The sequence below is a fragment of the Ambystoma mexicanum genome, chromosome 10 (assembly GCF_040938575.1).
Source record: "Ambystoma mexicanum isolate Mex_15411 chromosome 10, UKY_AmexF1_1, whole genome shotgun sequence".
Taxonomy (NCBI): domain Eukaryota; kingdom Metazoa; phylum Chordata; class Amphibia; order Caudata; family Ambystomatidae; genus Ambystoma; species Ambystoma mexicanum.
The window spans coordinates 1021893805-1021918860 of record NC_090932.1 but is presented as its reverse complement, the minus strand read 5'-3'; the positions used below and the strand labels follow the sequence as shown (position 1 = coordinate 1021918860).

Genomic DNA, 25056 nt, shown 5'->3' with positions numbered 1-25056 from the left:
TCAGTATAACACTTATTTTGTATCACCTTTGCAATATTGAGTTATTAAGGAGGGAAAGCTAAGGGTTGGACATAACAGACTGATATTCTATACAAAAACAGTTGGATTCTCCCAAAGGGATGTAGGCAATCTTTTATCCCAGCATTAAAGTGTTCAACATTTAAAACCTGTACGTGAACAAGCACTCCCAAAGGCAACAGGTTCATAAGGAGGCCTTAAGGTAGCGCATACAGCCAAAGTCAATGGGCAAAGTCAAAGTTCTGATGCTCTTCTTCTTAAAGAAATTTTCTTAAATAGTCCGTATTCAAAAAGAAATCGCAGCAACTCAAGAAGTCAACTTCAAGAAAGCACAAGTTGTAAGACCAGTGCAAGTGAGTTGAGGTCAAATCACAGTAGGGTTAAATAGCACTTCCAAAGGTAGGAAGCACCCCAAATGGCAAAAGGATAATCTACCCCAAGCACCACAGTACCTTTGAACTGGAGTTGTTCCAGCTGGATGCCTTCTGGATGCAATGCAGCAGACCTTTGTTCCTGGTCCTTACTCGTGGTGACGAAAGGGAGGACGTCTGGTGGACTCACGCTGTAGTACTGGAAAGAGGGACTTCACAGCAATGGATTTCTGTTGATTCCGCTGCTCTTTGTGGTTTTGGTGCCTTTTTCTCGGCGCCAAAGAACAACAAACTGCTCCAGTTGGAAGTTCCTGGATTCCTCGGTCCAGGACTCTGGTGAGGGGAATCTGGACCTGGATGTCCTACTTCTCTAGGGTCCTCTGGATGCCCACAAAGATTTGGCCGGATTTGTACTTGGGAAGACAATGCATTCACAGGTGGTCGAGGTACACCGGATATTGGGTTTCTGCAGCCTTGGAAAGTCACAGCAAGTCTGGGGTTGCGCCAAAATAGTTTGTCTTGAGGCTAGTTTGTCCCACCAGCCTAAGGGGCGAATACGTCCTATACAGGTCTTCCATGTCGATTTAAAAAAAAAAAAAAAACGAAAACATGTTCAGCACAGCTGCAGGGCTTCACTGGGTACTTCGTGGTCTAGGAGGGTGCTGCTGGCGTCTTCTCATCTTCCGCTTTGGATGTTATCCTCCAGTGGTCGACTCTGCTCTTAGTCCCAAAAAACCTTGCTTTTTATGCAAGTTCTCATTCATTCACAGCCCTAGGCTATCTATCACACAGCAGGGTGGCTTTCCTCCAGGACAGCCAGTCGGCCAATTGGAACTGGTTTCACTCAGGCACACCTAGAGACAAAGGACAGGGAAGTTTCGGTACCTCCCTCACTTCCTGCCTATCCAGACACACTGGAGCCTGTGCAGGCTTCAGGGCTGAAGCCTGCCAAAAGCAAAACACACTAAGGAATCGAACCTGATTCAAAAAGGGTAAAAGCCCATAAGAAACAAGAAATGGCAAAAAAAGAAAACACGGGCCATTTTGTGAAAATGGTCACATTTTCCTGCTGTACTGCAGCTGAGGTATCAGCCTGCAGATGCATGTCACCGGTAGTAAAAAAAAAAACTGCCACCAGCCATTCAAGTGAGTTGGTTTAACAAAAATGTTACATGAGGAATGGGTTAAAGGAGTTATGTAATCCCCCAGAACTCCACATAGCGTGGTGTGCGCTGGACCCATAAAGAAAAGGTAAGTAAAACAGGGGTAATCTTACTATTCTTGGGAACAGTAGTTCACCCAGGAAAATGTAGTTAAACATTAAGAGAAGTCTTAGGGACTTTTCAGTGGCACTGCACAAATGTTGCTGTGTGTAACAATGCAAAAGCAGATACCTGTGGAGTTTACCAGACTCAATAACACAGAAAATCATAGTCATGAAAACACATGAGGGAGTGAGAAAAAGTTCTGTTAGGGAGAATTTTCAGTTTAGTGCTAAATTCCTCACACCTTAGTAAACCCCCCCACCCCCTCCATCTCTTTTTGCTGAACTTTGGCACTGTACTTTTAATTCTATGTGAGTTCTGTGTTTCTTTTGGAGTCTGACATGCTCCATAGGCTTCATCTTTTTACCTTGTGTCACACAGCACCTTCAGTGCAGTGGCACAGGGAAGTCTTTCAGATTTCCCAAAGGTTTAAATACCTTCTCTTGGTTTAACTGCTGTTTCAAAGAGCAGTGACGTGAAATAGACTTTACTTGCATTTGTATCTTTCTAGACCCAGCACACACTATCTTACAATAGGGTGCTGGAGGGGTTACTTGGTATCCCCTCTGTCTAGTTTCTCATGTAATATTTTTGTTACCCTTTCTACAATTAATAGCTGGTGGCAGTGGTTTACCTTTTCTTACCATTGTGTGTTTTTACTGTGGGCTGCAATTGCAGCTGCAGTAAGACACCCATGGGTGCCCATTTTATCAAAACGTCCCGGTCTTCTTTTTTTGCCATTTCTCGTTGGAAAGGTCCTTGAGATTTATTCTGCATGCCAAACCAGGTTTGGTCTCTTTGTTCATTTTGTCTTTGGCGGGATACACTGGTGAAGCCTGCCTCTGGGTCCAGCGTGTCTGGCAGGGGCAGGAAGTTGTTAGGGAGAATTCTCAAAAATGTGCTTATTCCCTTCGCCTTAGAGACCCCCAGCAATTCTGCTGGATTTTGAGGACTTGATTTTTTTTACATGGAGAGTGTGACCCTTTTTCCCACTCTCCCATGTGTTTTGAAATGTGTTTTACTCTTGTGTTTTCTTTGGTTATGGAGTTTTAGACAATTCCATAGGCATCATCTTTTCATGTGTCACACAGCACCCTCACTGCAGTGGCACAGGGAAACCTTTTCAGGCTTTCCCAAGGTTTAAATACCTTCTCTGGGATAAACTACTGTTTCCCAGAGTAAGTAAAGTGAAATTGACTTTACTAGTCTTTTTAAATTCCTAGATCCAGCACACCCTATCTTACAATAGGGTGGTGAAGGGGTTACTTAGTATCCCCTGTGTCTAGATACTCAGGTAGCAAGCAGTCAAATGCTACTCTTTCCTCTCGAAATGGCAGGTGGCAGTGGTTTTACAACGAACTACCATGATTTTTCCCGACCGCGAACACCGGTAGCGTTAAATCGCGGGAGACATGTTTTTCAAGATGGCGTCTGAGCCCCCTTTGTTTAAACAAACAGGTCCTGGTCTTCTTTTTTCGCCATTTCTTTGTGCAAAGGTCCTTCTAGAGTCTGGCTCTGCGTGCCAAACCTAGTTTTGTTCCTTTGTTCATTCGCCTTTGGCGGGCTTCAGGACTGAAGACCGCCTCTGGCGCCCGAGTGTCTGGGGTGGGCAGGAAGTGAGGGAGGTGCCCGAAACTCCCTGTTCTTAGTCTCATAGGAGACCCAAATGCACTCTGGTATGATTGGCTGGCTGACTGTCCGGCAAGGATAGCCACCCTGCTGGGTGAGTGACAGCTAGGCTGGAATGAATGGGAGAGAACTGAATAGATGGTGAGTCCCTTGGCTTGGAAGGCAGAGTCGACCACTTGAACGAAAGAACCGAAGACGAACTTGAAAAGGACAGCTGCTGCAACTCCTGGACCGTTGGTTTGCCCGGTGAAGCCCTGCTACATTGCTGAAGCTCTGAATTTGCCTCGACTAGAGTAGCTCTGCGACAGACGACTTCTCCCCTTGGGTTGGTGGGACCAATCAACCCAAAAGTGAACCTGTCTGGCCATCCTCTCAGAGCTGGCTGTACTTCCATTGCTGCTCCAGAAACCGATTGCCAGGGAGAGTAACACCAGATCGAGTGCATTGCTTTTAAGTTGGACCCGAGCTCCAGGAAGATCCTCCGGGCACCCATGAAGCAGGACTGACCAAGCCTGAGCCACCACAAGAGTGCTGGACTGCAGAGAACTGCAGTGGTGCCGTTTGCGAGAGCCGAGAGGAGGTGAAACCCTGAAGTGCTGATAATATGAAGTTTGCCCATTGCTGCAGCCAACCTTCCATTCGTAGTGCGGGAGTCGCCAGACGTGCTCCCTCTACGACTGAGGCCCAGGAACACAGGATGTGCAGACCTACACAGGAACAGAAGCCAGCTGGATCCAGTTTTCTTCAAAACAAAGGTACTGTAAATCTAAAGGGACTTGCCTCTTGTTGTGTAGCCTTGCTAGCTCTTAGTTGACACTTGTCTTGGTTGCTCTTGCCGAGTTGCTTGCAGCTTTGCCCCTCATAAGCCTTCCAGCTTGTGGCCCTCCAGTGGTTTCATTTCCTACAAAGATTTCTAAAACATTGTGCAAGACTTTTTACCTACCTGTAAGAAGTGCTTCAGCTGTTCACCTAGACCTTTGCTCAACTAACCTTTACTGTCCTGGCTCCCTGAAAGACTCTTCTTACCTCTGACTTTGTGCTTTGCCTTTCCCCCAGGAAAGGGTTAATTTACGTTGCAGTGGAGGGGTTGAAAAGTACTTAACTGCTTAAGAATATTGAACCATTGTTTTCTCCTTCTAAAAACCTTTGCCTTTGACATCCCACTCAGTATTGCTCTAAATGTGCCAGTGATAAATCAATGTCCACAGTGGCCTAGTTAATTAAGTCACCTGAGTGTACAGGAAGTGTATGTGTGCCATCCCCAATGGGTATCAACTGATTTAGGGAAACAGTGTGTATTTACTGAAGTATATTTTGTATTATGATTAATCATCAGTTGAATAAGCCTTCTTTAGAGGTGAGCAAACAATATTTAATTTATTTAACAAAGGAACCATGTGTGTAAGTGTTTATTTGAATAACTGTCATTGTGAAACTTTGTGTTGCAACCTTACAGCTCACATTGACCCCTCTTAAAATCAGCCTGGCTGCTCACTCTACCAACCTGTGTAGTACATGCTTATACCAAAGGTTGGGTTAACTATTGCCAAGGGGACAAGGCTAGTGCAGTCTCCCGCAGGGTACTGCATACAATCTTGCCTAATGAGGTCCAACTCATTGGAGTAAAAATTAAAAAAGCCTGAAGTCCAGCAAATGATCCCTTGGACTTCTTTTATTGTGTAAATACCTTTTCTTGGGTGAACTGCTGTTGAATAGTAAGATGACCCCCGTCTTACTTACCTTACTTACAGTTGTCAGGCCCACGGTGTCGCATGAATGAAACAAATTACATTCACATGCTTTGGAGCTGTCAGTGGCTTGAAGAATTATGGGCCGGGTGTCTACATTGGACCCTACCCCTGCTAACTGTCTGTTTCATCAATTCGAACATATATGAGGGAGTCTTCGCAAATTGACAAGCTTATGGATGTTACTGGCAGTCCGCTATATTTTATCGTTGATCCGCCCTGTCTATCCAGTGGTCTCCCAGTGGCTGGGAGCAGTCACATGGGCATCAGAAATGGAGGAACGCTGGTCCTCACTACAACCAGTGAGCTGCAAGCCAAAAGACACATGGCCACCATTCCGCAGTTACCTAAGGTCTATCCAGGCGAGTGAAGGAGATATTGAGAACCCAGCCATTGATTAGACTGCCACTCTATACGCCCAATGCCTGGGATATGTTGTTTTTTTGCATTCTCCCCTCCCCAAACTTGTACCATTAACTGTATTATTTTTGTTGTATGATGTTTGCTTATGTCAAAAAAAGGAAAACGCAATGTGCTACTGATGCTGCTATCTGTATTACTCCTGTTGTAATGTCAAACACTCTCTTCAAAATAAAGGTTTAAAAAAAAGTATGAGAAGGCAACCCTCTCCAGATATTATGAGATCCCCGCCCCAACCTTATCCCTCCTCTGGAGATCAGTATAAAACCTAGGGAAGATGTCCTCAATATCGCCAGGGCTAGCAAGAGTGCTTCCATCCAGTGATTTACTGACCTTCTCTCCAATCCCCAACCCCCTCCGGTCTAACCTCTTCCTTCGGTGGAAACCCAGGATCTCCTCTCCTCACTTAACACCTACCCCTTTCGTTGGCAAATCTCGGCCCGGATGGATGGTTCAAGTTAATGCCCTTTAAGTCTTCCTGCAGGCTCCCTCACTGATCAGTAACCCCTACTACGTTGCCTTTGGTGCAACCCACACTGTACCCACTTCTACCTCCCCAGTGTCATAGGACTTCAAAACTCAAAAATTTCCCACATCGATTCCCGAAATATCTGCTCTAGCCAAAGGGTATTGTTACATCTCCACATTTATTAAGACCACTTGTGATCACAAGGACTAAATCATGATCCAGTCAGCAGACAGGTTGTAACTTGCAAACCTTCACTATACCTTCTGTTCTTCTGTCAAAGAGTAGGCAAGTCAATCCTAGTGTAGATGTGTATATGGGAGAAAAATGTAAATCCCTTACTGCTCGGGTTCATATGGCACCACGTAACTGTTAGGCCACTTGTTAGGGGCGTTTTCCTTAAGTCCCTCTTGGAGGTAAGAGTTCAGTAAGCTATTCCAGTGGTTTGTAGATCCCCCCCAACTCCTAGTAGCCAGTCTGTACTACTCTGGATCCTTGGTAGCGTGGCAGAAAAGTCTGTCTTATCATAAGAGGAAGATTTGAGCTGTAGTAAGTACACTGAACCTAGTTAGTAATGCACATCAAAGAAACACATTTATATTCAAATATAGATTATATTTACTCAAGAGTCACGGTTAAATACTTTGCACAATAAACCAACACAGATAGGCATTCTTTTAGATACTTGTAAAAGGCCACTTCTTAGTTTGTAGTTGCTGAAGCTTACAATTGTTTAACAGGTCTACCGTAATTATCGGTAATAACACGCACCCACAAAGCAATACAGTAATTGAATTAACTTTGCAATGACAGATAGGCTAGTTATTTTTAGGAAGGAAAATAGTTGGTTAGGGTAATACTAGTAGCTTAAGGTTCTACAGGCAGTTTCTTCACACAGCAAGTCTTTTAAAATACAGAAAGCAACCCTAGCTAAAAGTCAGTTCAGGGAAGCTTAAAGTCTTGAAAAGCAGCAGAAGTAAAAAGTACCTTTGGATACTTTGTAGTTTCTAGGATAAAGAATGAAAGAAGGCTTAACCAACGTTGGAGACCCTGTTAAAGGACTCCCTAAAGGTACACAGGCAGTGGCTTTGCCCGGAGCCAAGAGAGGGTTGCTCTGGACACTTCTACGTGCACTCCAACACCCTGGAGCGACTTTCTGGAACAAGGTAAGCAGTACCCTTTTCCCCACAGTACCTTTGGTTAGAAGAAAACATGCATGGCTTGATGTTCGTCCATGTTGTAGCTTTCGACCTGACCTCTGGATTCCTTGGTATGATGACGAACGGCAGGACAATGGACGGTATCTCAACAGCAGTCTCGATGGAGGATCTCTGACAAGGCTTTCATCGACTTCTCTGGTCACTCTGCTGTTTTGGTGCCTTTTCTGCAGCACCAAAGGACGCGATTTGCCCTGTCAATCTTCTTCGGTTCCTGCAGTCCTCCACTCTGTTGAGGGGACTTGGACAAGTTTGATTGTGTCTCTTGAGTATCCCACATGACTCGAAGACTTAACTTGGACGGATTTGCCCTTTCCACGACAATGCACTTAAAATGGGTTGCAGGTCTCCTGGTATTGGGATTCTGCAGCTTTGGAAAGTCACAAGACCTCAGGAGATGGCTCAAATTAAAGTTGGTCTTGGGACTGGTTGTTCTAACCAGTCAAACGGCAGTTGTCCTCTTCGGAGTTACTCTGTCGCACAGAAAACAGGGTCAGGACAGCAGTGGTCGCTTGATGATGTTGCAAAGGGTCTCACTGACGTCTCTGGTCATAGTCTTCTTCAGTTACTTCTGCTCAGTTACTTTTGCTTTACACTCCAGGAGCCTCACCTTTTATACAGTTCAGCACACACTCCTCTCCAATCTCTCTCAGCAGTTTACAGAAAGGGGCATATGGCTGTCCAGACCCCCAGTGGGAGCTGGTCCCATTCAGTAACTCTGGCAGACGAAGGACATGGGGGTGGAAAACACCTCCCCCACTTCCTGCCTGCCTAGACACTCTGGAGCCTAGGCAGGGGCACCAAAGGGTTCCCGCCAAAGGGAAAACACGCACACAGACCTTCCCCTCCCAGAATGGTAGAAGGGCTAACAAAGTACAATCATACTAGAAATGGCCAAAAAAGAAGGAAGCCCCCAAGTTAATACTTGGGTGCCCCTATTGTGCACTACCGGGGGTACCAAGTTAAAAGATCTTTTCATAAATATCTTTCCCATAAAAGATTTAGAAAGACTGCTTTGTGACCATGCAGAGCGGTCTTTCTAAATCGAACTGTTGCTTGCGTGCACTTGGTTCGATTTAGTCATAGCCTGTCTTTACTTGTGTAGGCTGTATGTTGTCTAAGTATGTATAGACAAAAGGTACAGGGGGAATGTGATGTTCAGCTCTATGAAAAATCACTTAGTTCCCTTCAATCATACCCTATAAGTAAGAGACTCTCACCTGTCATGTGATATTTGGTTCAGCTATGAATTAGTGCTCATCGTAGATTCCGAAGAATCACCACACAGATCTTTCTAAAAATTCTCAGCTGTTCACTGTAGAATGAGAAAAACGAGTTTGTCAGTGGCTGGGTACACGGTTCATGGGAACTTCACCTGCTACCCAACTTACTTGCCTCGGATGTATCCATTATATATTTATAGAGACAATTTATAGGGACTCGGCAGTATTTCTTCCCGCCCGGTATTCACACTTTATGTATCTAACGGGTTAGGTACAACAGTTTATTAGGAGGATGCCCCTACCTGTTACTTTTCCATTGTCAAAACAAAATACTGAATATAGGGCTTCCACTATATGGGTGGTGCCCACGTTGTATGATTGCTGACATTTAGGGCATCTCTAATGCATGCTTGTCTATATTTAAACAGCCTTTATTCCTGGCTGTGCATGATCTTTATACTGGTGACTAAAGGGTCTTGTTGACCAAGAGCCGCCGTGCGAAGAGCCATTTTCTGAAATTGTACTGATTTTGCCCGAGTGGTTACTGGTTATGCTAATGAGGCCCTGTCTCATATGTATATCTCTAACATACTGTGTCCACTTAAAAATGTTTGCTTAAAAGTTTTTCGGACACTTGCCATGCTGGTTTTTTCTTTGTCGGTGCATTGACTGCATCCGTTCAGGAACCATGAGTGTGGTGCAATAACTGCTTTACCCCTTATTAATTGGCAAAGAAATAGGACTACCAAACCGCTACCACTTCAGCGGCGCACCAGCAGTCTACTAGTTGACTATGGTAGTTAATCTGCTGGCGGTATATATCAGACAAGTATTCTTATATTGTAATTTTTATGTTTGCCGTGCCTACTGTTTGCTGTCTACGCATTGTCTGCGTGTCCTTGGGTACCATTACTGTGGTCAAGTCCTATCCATAATCTCCATGGGCTGCAGTCTTCCTCTTCCTCTACCATCCTCTCCTCCTCTTGGTCAGATCTGGTCCCTAGCTCTTTTATGGGAGGTCATTTTGCTCTTGGAGATAACAGCCTTGAAGCAGGTTCGTCGATCAGCTAGGGGCTCTGTTTCAACTCCAGGAGTTTTGAGGTACTCCAGAACCAGGCTGGCCATGGCCCTGTCCTTTTTCAACATGTCTTTACCGCTGGAACGCTTCAAGATGATTACTCCTGCGCATATATCAGAGTCTGTGTGCAGGGGACTGGATGTGTTCCCTACACCGCAAGGATGTGTGCCTGCATGTCCCCATTTACCAGCTGCCTCAGACGTTTGTGTTTCATGCTTATGTCCTACCACTTTCAGTACAAGGTGCTGCCTTTCGGCCTGAACTCGGCCCCTCGTGTCTTCACGAAGCTGATGAATGCAACGGTGGGTCTCCTCCGCTTGGAGGGCCATCACCTATACACTTATCTAGATGACTGGCTGCTGAGGGCAGGCTCACCCAAGGGGGTGCTACACTCCTGCCAAAGATTGGCGGATACTCTCCATCATCTGAGGTTCTCCATCAACCAGAGAAAGTCACAGCTGGGCCCTCCTAAGGTCTGATCTTCCTAGGTACATTGGAACACGTCGGTTCAGTGGGTGTTTTCCACACCAGAGAGGCTCCACTCCCTTCATAAGACGATGGGGCTCTTTCTGGCCAACTCGACTACCTCGGCATTATGGCCTCCTGCGTGCTCACTGTTCAGCATGCTCGCCTCAAGATGAGGCACCTACAGCTCCACCTGGCGGCCAATTGGGATCAGGAGATGGGGTCTCAGTTGGACAGGATTCCAATACCCCCGCTCCTCCTGCCAGGTCTTCACTGGTGATTGATGGACGGCAATGTTTCAGTGGGCGCCCCCTTTATCTGGCTGGAGCCTACCCTGATGGTTCCAAGCTTTTGTGGGCTACTGCCTCATCCTGATCGCTCCACCCTGGCCTTAGAGAGCCTGATTTTTGGATCTGCTGCAGTTGTGCTGCCATGGCCCTTACACCTTCCGATCCTCAACAGGGGCTACCTGACGCAGCAGGGAGGGGCAGTGGAACATCCGGACCCGGCCAGTCTGGCGCTAGCGGCCTAGTTCTTGACCAGCTCAGGCTACAGCATGCTCAATTTTTGGTTAACAATTACGACATCATTCAACAAGCCAGTAGGCCTTCTACTCTGTCCCAGTATAAGAGTAAATGGACCAGATTCTGCCTTTGGACTCATGGCAAAGGTCTAGATCCTTTCACCTGTCCTCTGGACGACGTACTAGCTTTTTCAGAGCACCTGGCTCATTTTGGGGTTCAGGTGGATACCTGCCACACTTATCTGGTGGCCATTGGGGCTTACAAGAATTCCCCAAGCATGTGCTTTCGCCGGCCAACCCGGTGATTAAGGCCCATCTCAAGGGGTTGTCTAGGCTTTACCCTCTGGAGCATAGATTGCATCTGGTCTGGCACCTCAACGTGGTTCTTGCAGGATTTCAGTGCAAACCCTTCGAGCCGATGGCCTCTGTTGACATGCGGCTTGTAACGCTAAAAACTGTTCTGCTGGTAGCACTCACCCCTGCACGCAGTGTTGGTGATCTGCAAGCGTTGTCTTTGTGCGAGCCCTTTACTGTGTTTCACAATTACAAGGTCATCTTATGCAATCGCCCAAACCTCTTGCCCAAGGTGGTCCCTCAATTTCATCTGAATCAAGAGATCTGCCTGCTGGTATTCTTCCCAAACCTGCAGTCGGTGGGGCAGAGAGGGCCCTACATTCCTCGGTACTGAGGAGGGTCCTTAAGTTTTGCTTCTCTCTGACGAAATCCTTCAGGAAGTATGAGTAACTATTTGTCACGTTAAGGGGCTCCTCCTCTTGCGTCTAAAGCATCTATTGCCTATTGGCTGGTTCAGGCCATATCCGACATATACGGCCATGGGCAAGCGGGTCCTGGAGGAGATTCATGCCCATTGCGTTTCAGAGACATGCTTCCTGGGATGTCATCAGCAGGGCAGCTACTTGGCCCACTCAGTCTGCCTTCTGCAAGCACTATTCCCTGTATACCAGCTCCAGGCGCGATGCAGAGTTTGGGCAGGCGGTTCTGAAGAAACTTTTTGCTTCGTCCTAGATATAAGGCAGGTTGTCGCGGCTTCAGCCTATGATCTTGTTCAGTGGAATCACCCACAAGGATGGAGGAAAGGGGATGGGACGTAGGAATAATTAAAGTTACTCACTGTAGTACTCTTAGTGCCTAGTTCCCTTTCCTCCATACGTTTCACCCCGCTTGTATGCCAGGTTCTAATATGTAATAAGGGTAGCAAGGTATCTAAGCCTCTGATGTGTTGAAAGGGGATTGAGGTGAGGTGCAGGTGGGCAGGGCCTCGGCGGAGCGTTCCCAAGCCGGAGGCCGCAACCCACGTGCTGTACTAAATTTAAAGGGCAAGATCAATTTCAAATTTTCACTGCCAAAGGTTCCCGTACTGTGCCCATGTTGGGGGGGGGGGGGGTGCCCACAAGGATAGAGGAAATGGGAGTATGGACTATGCGTACTCTAGTCACTATGGTGAGTAACTTTTATTATTGCTGTTGCTAGTGCTGAATAACCCTTTTTTTCTTACAACAGAACATTGTCTGAGTGACTTTAGAAAGTGAATTAATGTATCTTTGAACTGTGTTCATTGCTGGTGTAAGCCACTACTATTGAAGCATTCACCTGAACAAGTGCTGCTTATGTTTTCTATTTGTGTTGGTTAGTCTAAATAGTATTTCTCCAGCATGTTGTCTGGCATGGATTGACATGCTCATTAATATTCCCCGTCGCCAGGCCGGGAATCCTCGGTAAAAGAAAAACATTTTCACTTTCGCTTACAAACTGTATTTCTCCCCTAAACCAATCACTGTCTTCTGGGTCATACTGCCCCCAGCTGATGACAGCCCTCTCCATAAGCCCCTCCTCTGGCAGCCATCTTCAGTTTTACCTCACGCTTCAGTGTTGGGAGTCCTTGAGTTTTGCTCTGTGAGCTACCTCTAAGTTTTTTAATTTTTCAACTGAAAAAGTTCCCTGTGTGCTAGTCTATCCATCTATCCATCTTTCAGCACCCCTCAAGGGCAAAGATCGTCAAAGTTTCCAGAAGGCCATCGGTCCTACTCCGTGCCCTCAGACCATTACAGAGAAGAAGGAGGAAGGAAGATCCCTCTTCGGGCCCTGCACAAAATGCCGAAACGCGTTTGTGGAGAACAAGCACTACCAATGGTTCTATCTTCATCCGGACCACAAGGAAGGAGAATGCGAGATCTGCCTCGTCTTCTCCAAGAAGACGACGAAGGACCGTTACAGTAGACTGGCGGCATGACTGAAAGCCAAGGCCTCTGCCCCGTGCTCAGAGCAGGGTCATGCCTCACCCAGGACCGGCCTGTCCGAGGAGCGGGCTTCTAAGTCCTTTGAGGGTGCCTCACCCGTGGGGGCCCAAGACAACGCCAAGCACGGGTTGCTGAACAAGCGGGTCCCGAGATGGGCAGGGCTCACTCCGCATCACCATCGCCTCCATCACCAGCCAACAATCGAACTGCTACTCAATATGAAATCGGCCAACCCGGGTTAAACTAAGGGAGAGGCGCGAGAAGCCAAGGGCAGAGGAGAAGGCTGATCTGCCCAAGAAGGTCCAGTCGGCACAGGAGAAATAATAGATGATGAAGCTGGTGGTGGCTGCTCTCACAATGGGAAAAGGCGCTGACCCCGTGAAGGTAGCCCCCACAGCGCAGGTGGTGTCCCTACCTCCGAGGTGAGAAACAGGCGCATTCACTTTGGCGAAGTCCGCGGGCATGCCAGGGAAGAGGATGTCTGAGCCCTGCTCTGACATCCTTGAATGGAAAAGGGGGGCAGGGGCGTTCAAGGAGGCCCCGGTCCATGCTCAAGCTATGCCCCAGGCCATGGATGTTTCGTCCACGGACGTCAAGGACCTGAAGTCCTTACCCAGGATCCACCAGGACATGGAGGACAACGGCAACGGTGGCGCTGGGCCTAGTGTCCCTATCACGCCAGCTCAGCCGGGAGATGTTGCTGGACATCCTTTCGACACTCCACACCTTGGTGTCGGAGTTCCAGAAGAGGATGCTGCAGCGCCACCTGATGCCTACTGCCCCCAGGCCGCTGACCAACCTCTGGCAAAGAGGAAGCGTCACCTGACGCACCCATTTCAGCCTCCACATCCGTTTCGGGTGCATTCTCTCCCGGTGGACCCGGGGAAGGATTCGGGCCACAGCGACGACCGACGACCATCTCTTCACAGCTGCCAGGTCTCTTCAGTTGAGGGTGTCCCCACCGGATGAGGATGGGTCTTTCCACACCATGTTTGCCAACCTTTCCAGCTTACGACTGAGGAAACCAAAAAGGAGGGTTTCCTGTACCAGAGGCGCGAGGCCGAGAGGAAGACCATAATGGCAGTGCCTCTTTTGGGCATCGTGTGGGATGAGGGCCTGACCCTTTTGAAGAACCCTTGCACGGCTCCAGCCAAACGGGATAGGTTGGTAAAGAAGTACCGGGTCCCGGAATCCGCACTCAAGTGCCTACAGTCGCAACCATCACCGGACTCTGTGATTTCGGCGGCTGCAAGGAAATGGTTGGCGAACCCTTCCGCATTGTCCTCAGTCCATCTGGACATTGACGGTAAGGAGGACGCCATGGGAAGGAAGGTTATTTACACCGCAGAGTCCACCATCAAGGCGGCCAACACACTGGCGATCCTAGCCAGGTACGACAGGGAGCTGTGGTACAAGCTGGGACCAATTCTGGAGTTCCTCCCAGACGATGAGAGGATGGAGGCAATTGCCCTCTTCCAGGAGGGAGAGGTGGCTTCAGATCACGGTGGCGCTGGATATTGCTGACACTGGGGTTCCGCCAGATGCGTAGCAGTGGCGCCTTTTGTCGTTAAGGCTGGCTGAAGGCCACGAATTTCCACCAGGAGGTCCTGACGAGGATACTGGACATGCCGGTCGACAGAGAACCTTTTTGGGAAGGTAGTCGACGAGTCCCTTCAGGCCATCAAGGCGGATACAGAGACGGCCAGTGCATTGGGCACGCTTCATTAGCACAGCTCTTCCTTTCGCTGCTCCAGAAAGAAGTCGAGTAGATCAGCGTAAGTTTTCTCCTCCTCGTACGGCCAGCCCTCGGGTCCATGACCCAGTTCAGCTCCACCGTTGCCCTCAAGGCAGGATGCAGGCACCAAAGCAGGCCTGAACTGGCCTGGACGTCGGGCCCCCACCCATGCACCGTAGTGGGAGGCCGACTGACTGGCTTCGTCGTATAGAGGGAGAAGATCACCACAGATAGATGGTTGCTGGACTCTCTCGTCCACAAACATATCCTGGAGTTTCAGCACAGGTGTCTGCGGATCCCTGTGGTGGCCCAGCAGGAGCAGCACATTGCTCAACTCTTGGAGGTATGGGCCATGCTATGAAAAGGGGCGATAGAGCTGGTTACACGATGACGCCGGCCTCCAGAGTCTATTCCAGATCCTTTATAGTAAAAAAGAAAACTGGGGGCTGGAGACACATTCTAGACCTGCAAGTACCTCAAATAAGCAACATTCTGGATGGTCACTTTGCAGCATGTGCTCGACCAACTGGATGGAGACTTCTTGACGTTGCTGGACCTGGAGGATGTCTACTTCAACGTCCCCATTCACAAGAAGCACCGAAAGTTCCTACACTTCATAGTGCAGGGAAGGCACTACCAGTTCAATGCCCTTCCCTTTGACCCCCTGGGTGTTCACAAAGTATCTAGCACCGGTGGCGGCCCATCTGTGTCTACAAGGGATACACATGTACCCGTACCTCGACGACTGGCTCATCCGGGCCAGTTCACGTGAGTTGGCCATCGGACACACAGAGACGACTGTACCGCCGCTGACGGATCTGGGATTCTCCATCAATTATCCGAAGTCCTGCTTGACTCCATCGCAGAACGCTCTGTTCCTAGGAGCCAGACTCAACACGGTCTCCTGCCTAGCGTCACCTTCGTAGGAGAGAGTAGCGCCCATTCTGTAGCGCCCACCGACTGTGGTCACTGAAGACCGCCACAGTGCAGACCAAGTTGCTGCTCGGCATGATGTCTTCTATCTACCTTATCCAGCTCTGCAGGTTGCGGATGTAACCTCTTCAGGAGTTCCTGGATGCAAGCTGGATACAGGTGTCCAGAAGCTTCGCGGATAAGATCCTGCTCGATGAGTTCTATCGGGTGATAAGGTGGTGGGGCGTTTGCTCCAACATCACCCTGGACAAAGGGTTTCAAAACCCCCATACCAGGAAACTGTCACCACGGCCGCTTCCCTGGAAGGCTGCGGAGCCCACACCGGACGTCTGGACACCAGAGGCCTGTGGCTTCCGGAGGAGAAGGATCTCGACATCAATATCCTGGAGCTATGGGCAGTGCTCTGAGCCCTCAAGTCATTCCTTCCATCTCTGAAGGGCAAAGTTGTGAGGATTTTCACAGACAACACCTCCTCAATGTTCTACATCAGGAAGCAGGGTGGCACTTGGTCCCCAGGACTCTCCAAAGAGGAGCAGGACTTGTGGCACTGGGCTGTCGGACAGGAGATGTTCCTCTTCACCTGGCAGGAGTCAAGAACACCATTGCAGACTCCCTCATCAGGGAATTGCGCTACTTCCAAAAGTGGGAACTTCGGCAGGACCAGTTGGACATCCTCTTCATCAAGTGGGGCAGGCTGATATCGATCTGTTTGCGACGGCGGCAAACTCCAAATGCCAGACGTTTGCCAGCAGAATCCACTAACCTAGCAGCCTGTGGGACACATTCTCCTTCCTGTGGGAAAGCCTTTTTCTGTACGCATTTCCTCCGTTGCCTCTTCTGCTACAAGTCCTCAACACACTCAAACAGTGCCGATGCGTAATGATACTCATCACCCCGGCGTGGCTGATGCAGATTTGGTACCCGAACCTTCTCAGCCTGTCAGCGTCGCCTCCGGTCACAGTGCCAGTAGTCCCAGATCTTCTCACCAGAGGGGGGCCAATCCTGCATCATGACCCAGGATCGCTGAACCTGAGGGCTTGGCTCCTGCAGCCCTAGAGTTTGGAGGGTATGAGTTGCCAGCGGTAGGGAAATTCCTCGCCAAGGCCAGAGCATCGTCGACTTTGAAGTGCTACGTTCACAAGTGGAAGTGCTTTGCTGCGTGGTGCCGGTCTCAGAAGATCACCTCTCTGAGAGTCACGGCCCTGCAGATTCTTCCTTACTTGTCCAGCCGGAGCTGGACTGGCGCACACCTATATCAATGTGCATCTGGCGGCTATCTCCGGCTACACCAGGTCTGCAGGACGATTTTATTTATGGTCTCACTGTCTCGTCAAAGAATTAGTCCAAGGACTTTTTTCAATCTTTCACGTTGGTGAAGGCTCCTGCCCCGGCATGGGAACTGAAGGTGGTGCTGACGAGGCTCATAGGGGGGTAGGGAGGCTTCAAGCCTATGGATCAGGCCCCTTTCAAGTTCCTATCGTGGAAAACTGCATTCCTTGTGGCCATCACCTCTGCTAGGAGGGTGCGTGAGATCCAGGCTCTATTCTGCAAACAGCCATATTTGACTTATCACAAGGTGAGGGTGGTGCTGCGGACACACCCCTCCTTCATGCCGAAGGTTCTGTTGGAATTACAGAATCCAGGAATCCGTCGGTTATCTAAACTAGCCTTTGGTGTTACCTGTGTTTTTTCCGAAGCCTTAGTCACCGTCTGAAAGGGCCTTGCACTCGGTGGACCTTGCTCCTGCCCTGAAGTGACACGCACAAAGAGTTTTCGGAAAACTTCGCAACTGTTTGTGAACTTTAGTCCTGTGAACCATGGAAAGGCCTTGTCCAAGGCTTCCATCTCCAAGTGGCTCTCCGGCTGCATCACGCACTGTTATTGGTTGGCAAACTGACCTCCACCCGGCTGTCCGAGAGCCCACTCCACCAGAGTGATCGCTGCAACAACGGCGTTCCTGTCTGGTGTGCCCCTGCTGGACATCTGCAGGGCTGCTACATGGAAGTCCTCGCACACCTTCACAAAGTTCTACTGCATCAACAGGGATTCAAGGGATGAGTCCAGAGTCGGCCAAGCAGTGCTACACAACCCGTTCGCTTGAGGGGAGTCTAATCCAGAGGTAAGAGTAATTGCTTCAGTTGAGCCTTGCCACCTCCGGTGGTTGTGTTATATTGTACTGCTATGTATTCGTTATTCATGAGCATGTGAATCTCCATGCCAGACCCCATGCTGGAGAAGGAACAAGTTACTTACCTGCAACTATTGTTCTCTGGCATGGATTCATATGCGAACCCTCCCTCTTACCCCCTGCGGCTCTTCTTGGTCATACTGCCACTTTACATGCTTACGAAATCTGAAGGTGGCTGCCAGAAGAGGGGATAGGGAGTGGGCTGTCATTGGGTGGTGGCATTATGACCCAGAGGACAGTGATTGGTTTAGAGGAGAATAGTTACAGGTAGGTAACTTGTTCTTTACTTAGCTTTGCCTTGTGTATATAAAATACATGTATATTTTACTATTGCTACAAGTGTGTGAGTTTCTTTGGGCCTATGGATTAAAGGAGTTCATTATACTTGCCTAATGCTTACATCCTCCTCACAAGATGTGCCTGGCTGCTCTGCCATTCTTCCAAACCTTTGGGTAGTACAGACTTATGAGCTGGGGCCTGTATACCAAGGGATAGTTTGAGTCTCACCTTCTTGTAGACTTTCGGAAAGCTCCCCTAACGGCGACTACTGAAACACCTGCTGTCGCCAGTGTGCGGTAACTGTGGCTGGAACCGTCTATCCCCCGTCTTGCAGTGTTCCTTGTAGAGTCCTGCATCGGTCGTTGCTGCATTTCCCCCTGGAAAGGGTTGCAATTTGCTTCTGGACCCGACCAGAACATCTGCTACTAGATCCAATGGAGGGAAAACCTACCCCCAACAAACCCGCTACCCCATCCCCTCACCACCAATTCGACTTGCCAAGTTCTTTGGGAAAATCCAGAGTATAGGCGGTGAGTAGTCTCAATACTTATCAGTGCCCTGACCTCGTCCATTATACCGTTTGTGAAGAACTTGGATTTATTATTCCATTCCATTGCTTTTCAAACATCTGTTGAGGTGCTCTAGAAGCCAGGAAAAGCCATTTGCTTACTTGTAAATCCATTTGAAAGACTTCTGGATCAATATTCACATCCACAGGAACATTTCATAACGTTATCCCAACTTTAAAGGTACTTTGAACATATGGGCACAAGGACCCAGTCAACTTTTAGGCTTGTCCTTATAAAGTTAGGGCTTTTATTCCTGTGGACTGTTGATACAATTGCCTAACTACTTAGCTTGAGGTTTTTTTTAGGGGGGGGATTCTATGCAATGTATTGACTGACTGTATGTATGTTTTATATTTAGTGTTGTGTGATAATGTTACCTGCTTGATTCATTTTCCTACTATGTTCTTGGTCCTGTAATAAGAGTATTTTTGTACATTGTGGATCCCTGACCCCACTCGCCTCTCCTTTATCCTTGACCACTGAGACGTATACTTGACCGCTCTCAATGCTTACCTTGATTTGGCTAAACTCCCAGAGTGCCCCTGTTCACTATAACTCGGGTGGACTCCTAAACTCTTTCCATCAGGCCAGAATTTTAGAAATCAATCTTAAATTCAAACTTGTTTGAAACTCTTTGTGTAATGCGTGCTGATATCCAGAGTTTCTGCCTCATTTAAATGCTGTTGTAGCAGTATACACTTCTATTTATCCCTGATGGTGCTTATGCTGGAGTGTGCCGTGTTGCAAGTTACCACTTATTGTTATATTTACAGAGTGCTTTCTAATGCCCTTTACCAATGCAATCAGCAGCACCACTAGAGACTAAAGTGCAAATACATGCATCATGATATAATATTGTGCTCTGTCCCTTTTGAATACTCTTGTACTTCTGTAATTGCAGTTTTCCACATTGAAGTGCTTGGGACCTTGCAAAGGGGCATTGAGGAAAACATCTCCTGTGACAACCTGGTGTTGGAAATCAACTCTTTGAAGTATGATTTACTTGATTCGTATGTTGTGTTCCCATTTGTACCTGTATTTTTCAAGGAATGCACACTGAACTAAATGATGTGCGGTTTTTCTTCTAAGACCGATCAATTTTAATGTGGACTGCTTTTTAGTCGCTAGCCGTAGAAGATCGATCTGTGCAAGGTATCACAATGGCCTCAAGGACACCAGTTCGCAGAAAAGGTTCAAGGGTTTTTCATTGCCTTTTGTGCAAATGGGCTCATTGGACTGCCCCTTTTATCTTTCTAGTTTTCCATGAGCTTTTCTCTCCCTAGCCCAGCAGTCCGAAATGCAAAGATTGTCATGAGCGATCGGTAACCCCTGTGATTTCTTACATTAATCCGATCCACAATTGTTTTTCTACAGATGGATTTTCAGTAACCAAGCTCCACTTGCCCTTTACTCTCATGCCCTTGTACTCCTCACACTGTACTTCGCTTTATCATTTTCCTTCCTTCTACTCTTCTCCATGTCATTCCTACCACTATCGCCCCCCTCCATCACTCCCTCTGATAATTCCTCTCTACTCCTTGCCGCCACCATCCAATCTTACTCTAGTTCTCTCCTCCCACTCTACTAATGCCCCACTCTGCTATACTCTCCTCCCCTTACTCAACACTCTCCTCCCACTACTCTGCAGTTCAGCCACACCCTCTCCAGCCACCTTCCTTTCACTCTTTCAACCACCCTTCCCAATCACTGTCTCACGTCCTACAATCTCCCTTACTCATCTTGCGCGCGTGCACACACACACACACACACGCACACGCGCACGCACGCACACGCACACGCACGCACACGCACGCACACGCACGCACACGCACGCACACGCACATACACACACCTACACACACCAAAGTACCACTGTGTTGGGAAACCTTTTTCTTTTTGCCTCTTTCTCTCCGTAGATCTCAATTGGGCACCTTACTTTTTACTATTCTCAACCTTCCTGACTTTGGAAAGTAAGCATCTGTTTTGGGGGCACTGATCAGGCCCTTTACCTATCTAACGCTGTTCTCCATAGTAAAGTTCTTTGTTTATTTTTTCCTGCCCACATCACCTTCTGTGAAGTGCGGTAGGGACATTGTGTGTCCCTCTAACTTCGTTTTTAGCAACTTTGTGATTATTTGCTCGATGTGTCCAGGATGGGCTGTGGCCGTGGATACTTTTATAGTGTTTTCTTTTTTAAACTGTGCACTTAAGCATGTTTTGCATCTTAATGCCAATTTGAGTACCAAAGAGTGACTTTGCCACACGATTTTCACTTGTTTTTTAGCCATCTTTTCTTTTGACCATCTTCCTGCCTGGATTTTCTATATATGGTAAGCACCTTCCCGGGGAAAACTCCAACTTTCACGGGCAAAGTGGGGTCTGTGTGTGTATGCCTGGATGTTGGGGGTTGGGGCTGTCTGGGCCCACTCCACGTCTCTGCCAGGTGTCTGTTGGGCAGGTGCAGTGACTAGAGGCTGTCCAAGATTGGACAGCCTCTGCCAGTTTGAATGGTGCAGATCCTTGCATTTGTGCACTGGGGGCAACGTCAGCCCAGATCCTAGATAAAAGGACTCCTGCAGCCATATTTCAGATCGCTTCAGCCAAGACCCCTATGAAGGAGGGCAGCCCACTGAAGACTTGGAATGATTTGTTGTGGGAAGATCTACCGCAGACTGTTCTTCACTTGCCAGTCGAAGCCCTGTCTTTCTGCAGATCTTCTAAAGATCTTTATTGCTGCTTCAACCCCTTGACTGTTGGGAACAACCAGTCCCGACCCTTGCTCAAAGATGCAGCTGCTGGAAGTGCTTTGAACAGTCCTGGTACCATCCTGTGGGCTAACCAGACATTATCCTGGGCTACTGTGCTGCAACAGTCGCCGTCCCAAGTTGAGCCTTGGGACTCTCCAGGTCATCTGCTTAAGGAACAAGAAGCATTTCCCTAAAGTTGTAGCTCTCCTTGCAGAACCTGTTTTTTGGTTCTCGCCACAAGGTTCTCCTTCTGTCATTTTCGAGTGGCCATCGCTGCTCAGCACCTGCATCGAGTCCTTGGTCTTCTGAGATAGTCGCTGGAGTGGTGGTCCCGAAGGCTGTGTCTGGAGTGTTCAGCTGTCTGGAATCTAGTCCATTGGAGCATGCAATCACAATGTAGCCGGACCCAAGAACATGATGCCTTAAGTCACCTCTGCACCAGCAAAGGCCAAGGCTTGCCCCAAGAGAACCAGGGCATATACCCAGAAGGCACAGTGATTTTGGAGTGGTCCCTGAGTGAATCGGAGTACAGGGGGTGAGTAAACCTACTTTTTTTTAAAAGTATTTATTTATAACTCAAGACACAGGAGGATATACATTCACAGTACTTATAGCAGCTCAAGACATATAAGGCACAAAACCCTCCTCCTGCTCCCCTTTGAAGTCCCTCGGTGAGCACTGTACCCGGGCCTAGTCGGCCTGGTCCAATAGTGGCGACGGATCGTCCATAGAATGAAGGGCTCTCGCAATCAGGCGTGGCTTAAATGTCAGGGCTGGAAAGTCCTGGTTATAGTCCAGCACCGGAGCACAAATGTCCATGAATCGGTGGAGCAGTCCTGCTTTAGCTGCCGTGACCACCTCGGCGATCAGGATGTCCCAGAATTTGATCCAGCAGAGGGTCATCAGGGGACCATCCACAGATTTCCAAGTGCGGGCCACCGTGATTTTGGCTGCCAGCAAGAACTGGGATACCAGGGCGGCTCTCCTCCCCGATCTCGGGTACACGTCTGGTAGCGGGATCCCCAGGAGGACTTGCTCAGGCACGAGTGGAATGGCCACCTGGGTGACGTCTTTTATAGTGGCTAGGCAATGAGTCCAGATGTCCTTTACTCTGGGGCAGGTCCACCGCATATGAAAGTATGATCCTGGGAGGCCACAGACGCCAGCAGTGAGGCTCCAGGGCACATTGGAAGTGATGGAGGCGGAGGGGGGGTAATACCACCGCAGGAGCAGTTTATGGGCTCACTCTCGGTTGGTGATGCAGCGGGATGCTGTGCGTGTTCTGGACCAAATGTCCACCCAGCTTGGTCTTCTATGGCGTGCCCAAGGTCCGCCTCCCATTGACACATATAGGAGGGCCTGGAACGAAAGGGGTCCTCTTGTAGCGCTTATGGAGAGTCGAGATCTTTCCCCGGGCCGGCAGGTCGCTCACTGTTAGCTCTAGCGAAGTAAGGGGTCTTGTGGCCGCTGCCCGGGTCTGGGGGTGGGAGCACCAGTGCCTGAGTTGGGCATGGGAGTACCAATCCGTCTCTGCTAGTTGGAATGCCGCTTTACAGCTTTCAAAGGTTGGGGGGGAGTCTCCATCGAAGAGTTGCCCCAGGGTTTCAAGGCCTCCCGCGACCCAATTCTTAAATTTCCTTGGACAGGCTCCAGGGGAGAACGCTGGGTTGAGGAAGATTGGAGATAGTGCACTCAGGTCTCCAGGGACGCCACGATGTCTGCGGGCCCACTCCCAAGCCTTTATTGACTGTTTCGTGGCCGTCAGGACTCCTGGCCAGCTCCGGCGTAGGGCGGTGGGGAGAAACGGGAGGAAGCGGAGAGGGAGAGGGAGGCAGGATTGCTTAATGTCCACCCATTTTGGCCGCCCTGTGGCAAGCCCCCATGCCTGAAGGTGGGCCAGCTGCGCTGCAATTTGGTATTTTCGGAGGTGGGCACCCCCAATCCACCCAGTCTTGTGCTGGCCATCATCGATCTTCGCAGGATGCGTGCTTTCTACCCCTTTCAGACGAAGGCGACCATCTTGCTTTGAAGCCGCTGTAGGGGGAGAAGCGGAATTAGGGCTGGGAGGGAGGCGCAGGCGTAGAGGAAGCGGGGGAGAAGGTTCATTTTACATGTCGTGATGCGACCCAACAGGGAGATTTCTTGTGATTGCCAGCGGGCCAAGTCCTTCTCCAATTTCTCGATGAGCGGCGGAAAGTTAGCCTGATAGCCTTTCGTTGGGAGTGAGGGAATCTGGACCCCCAGGTATGGGATCGAGAGTGCTCCATTTGAACGGGCCTCGTTCCTCTAGGGTCTCTCGTTTGGCTGGGGTCAGGCCCACTTTGAGCGCCGCTGACTTTTGAAAATTAATGGCGTACCCCGATACCCTCTCAAAGTTGTGGATTTCAGTCAGGGACGCCCCCGTGGAGTTTTCAATGTTCGTGATGGTCAACAGGACGTCATCCACATAGAGGGCCACTTTATGTTGTTCGGAGCTGACCCTTGGGCCACTGATCCGGGGGCTTTTGCGAATCCGTAGGGCCAGCGGCTCCATGACCAGAGCAAAGAGCAGCAGGGACAGAGGGCATCCCTGCCTCGTCCCGCATGTGAGGGGATTGGATCCGATAGGCGGCTGTTGACCCTCAGCCTAGTATTTGGGGCTTGGTAGTTCGCGAAGACCATTTTCCCGAAGGTCGGACTAAAGCTAAAGGCCTCCAGAGTGAGGCGTAGGTAAGACCAGTCCACCTTCGAAGGCCTTGGTTGCGTCCAGCGCCAGTAGGGCCAATTGCTGAGAGTCCCGGTTGGCGATCTCTATCAGGTTCAGTGCTCTGTGAATGTTATCTTTTGTCGACCTGTGACTTATAAACCCAGTCTGGGCTGGGTCTATGATGCTCGCAAGGATAGGTGCAAGACGATTGGCCAGGATCTTTGAATATATATTCGCAACCAGATTCAGCAGTGAGATGGATCTATATGAACTGATTTCTTGGGGGTCCTTTCCAGGCTTAAGGATGAGGACTGTGACGGATTCCTGCATCGTTGGAGTGACCGTTCCAGAGGCCGCGAATGAGTTGAAGAGTCGAGCCGGGGGGCCACCAGTTGGGGCTGGAAGAGTTTGTAGAAGCGGGTGGAAAAACCGTCCGGACCTGGGGCTCTAGATTTCAGGCTTTTGATGGCAGCCCCCACTTCCTCGGTTGTAATGGGCGCTTCAAGCTCTTCCTTGGCCGCCGGGGTCAGGTGCGGGAGTACCGCCTCATGGATGTACGCACACTGCTCGGCCGGAACCTCGGGGCTGCTGTCATTACTGAAGAGCAGTGAGCGGCCGCCAGGCGTAATTTCTCGTGGTCCGCGTAGTGGATTGCCCCCGCGGGTCACAGAAGCTCAGGATGGAATTCCTGCTCTTCTCCCTGGCCAGCTTATTATCCAGCAATTTGTTGGCCTTATTGTTATGAACATAATACCATTACTTGGTTCTAGTTAATAGGTTTGCAGTAGACTCAGCGTAATGCGCTCGAGCTTCTTCCTTGCCACTTGCAGGACTCTAAAATTTTGGGGCCCAGCCCTTTCTTTTGTGAATAGCTTCCGCTTCACGGACCTCTGCTTCCAGGGCAGCCCGTGTCGCCTGCCTTCTTTTATGGAATGTGGTGCCTTGGGCGATCAATTCCCCTCTGAGCACTGCCTTCATGGCATCCCAGGTGTTGGCCGGGGAAGTATCCTCATCCCGGTTTTCTGCAAAGAAGTTTTTTATTGCCCTGGCGATTGAGTCTCTCACTGCCATGTCTCCCAGAACAGGATCATATAGATTCCACTGGCGGCGAGGAGGGGGATCCGGGTCGTGGGACCGCAGGGTCAGGGTGACTGGAGCGTGGTCTGAGAGGATCCAGGGGCCAATCGCCACATCGTCAGTGAAGGTCAGGATCTGGGGAGAGGTCAGGAGTAGGTCGA

General features: G+C 49.3%; 1 protein-coding gene across 1 annotated transcript in view; it reads left to right on the top strand.

The window, feature by feature from the left end:
* The window catches only part of EIF2B5 (eukaryotic translation initiation factor 2B subunit epsilon), a 900599-nt gene that overhangs the window by 609172 nt on the left and 266371 nt on the right, over positions 1-25056 (top strand). Inside the window, exon 12 of the mRNA XM_069618834.1 lies at positions 19287-19377. Within this exon, the coding sequence (XP_069474935.1) occupies positions 19287-19377 (91 nt within the window). The remainder of the gene's footprint in view (positions 1-19286; positions 19378-25056) is intronic.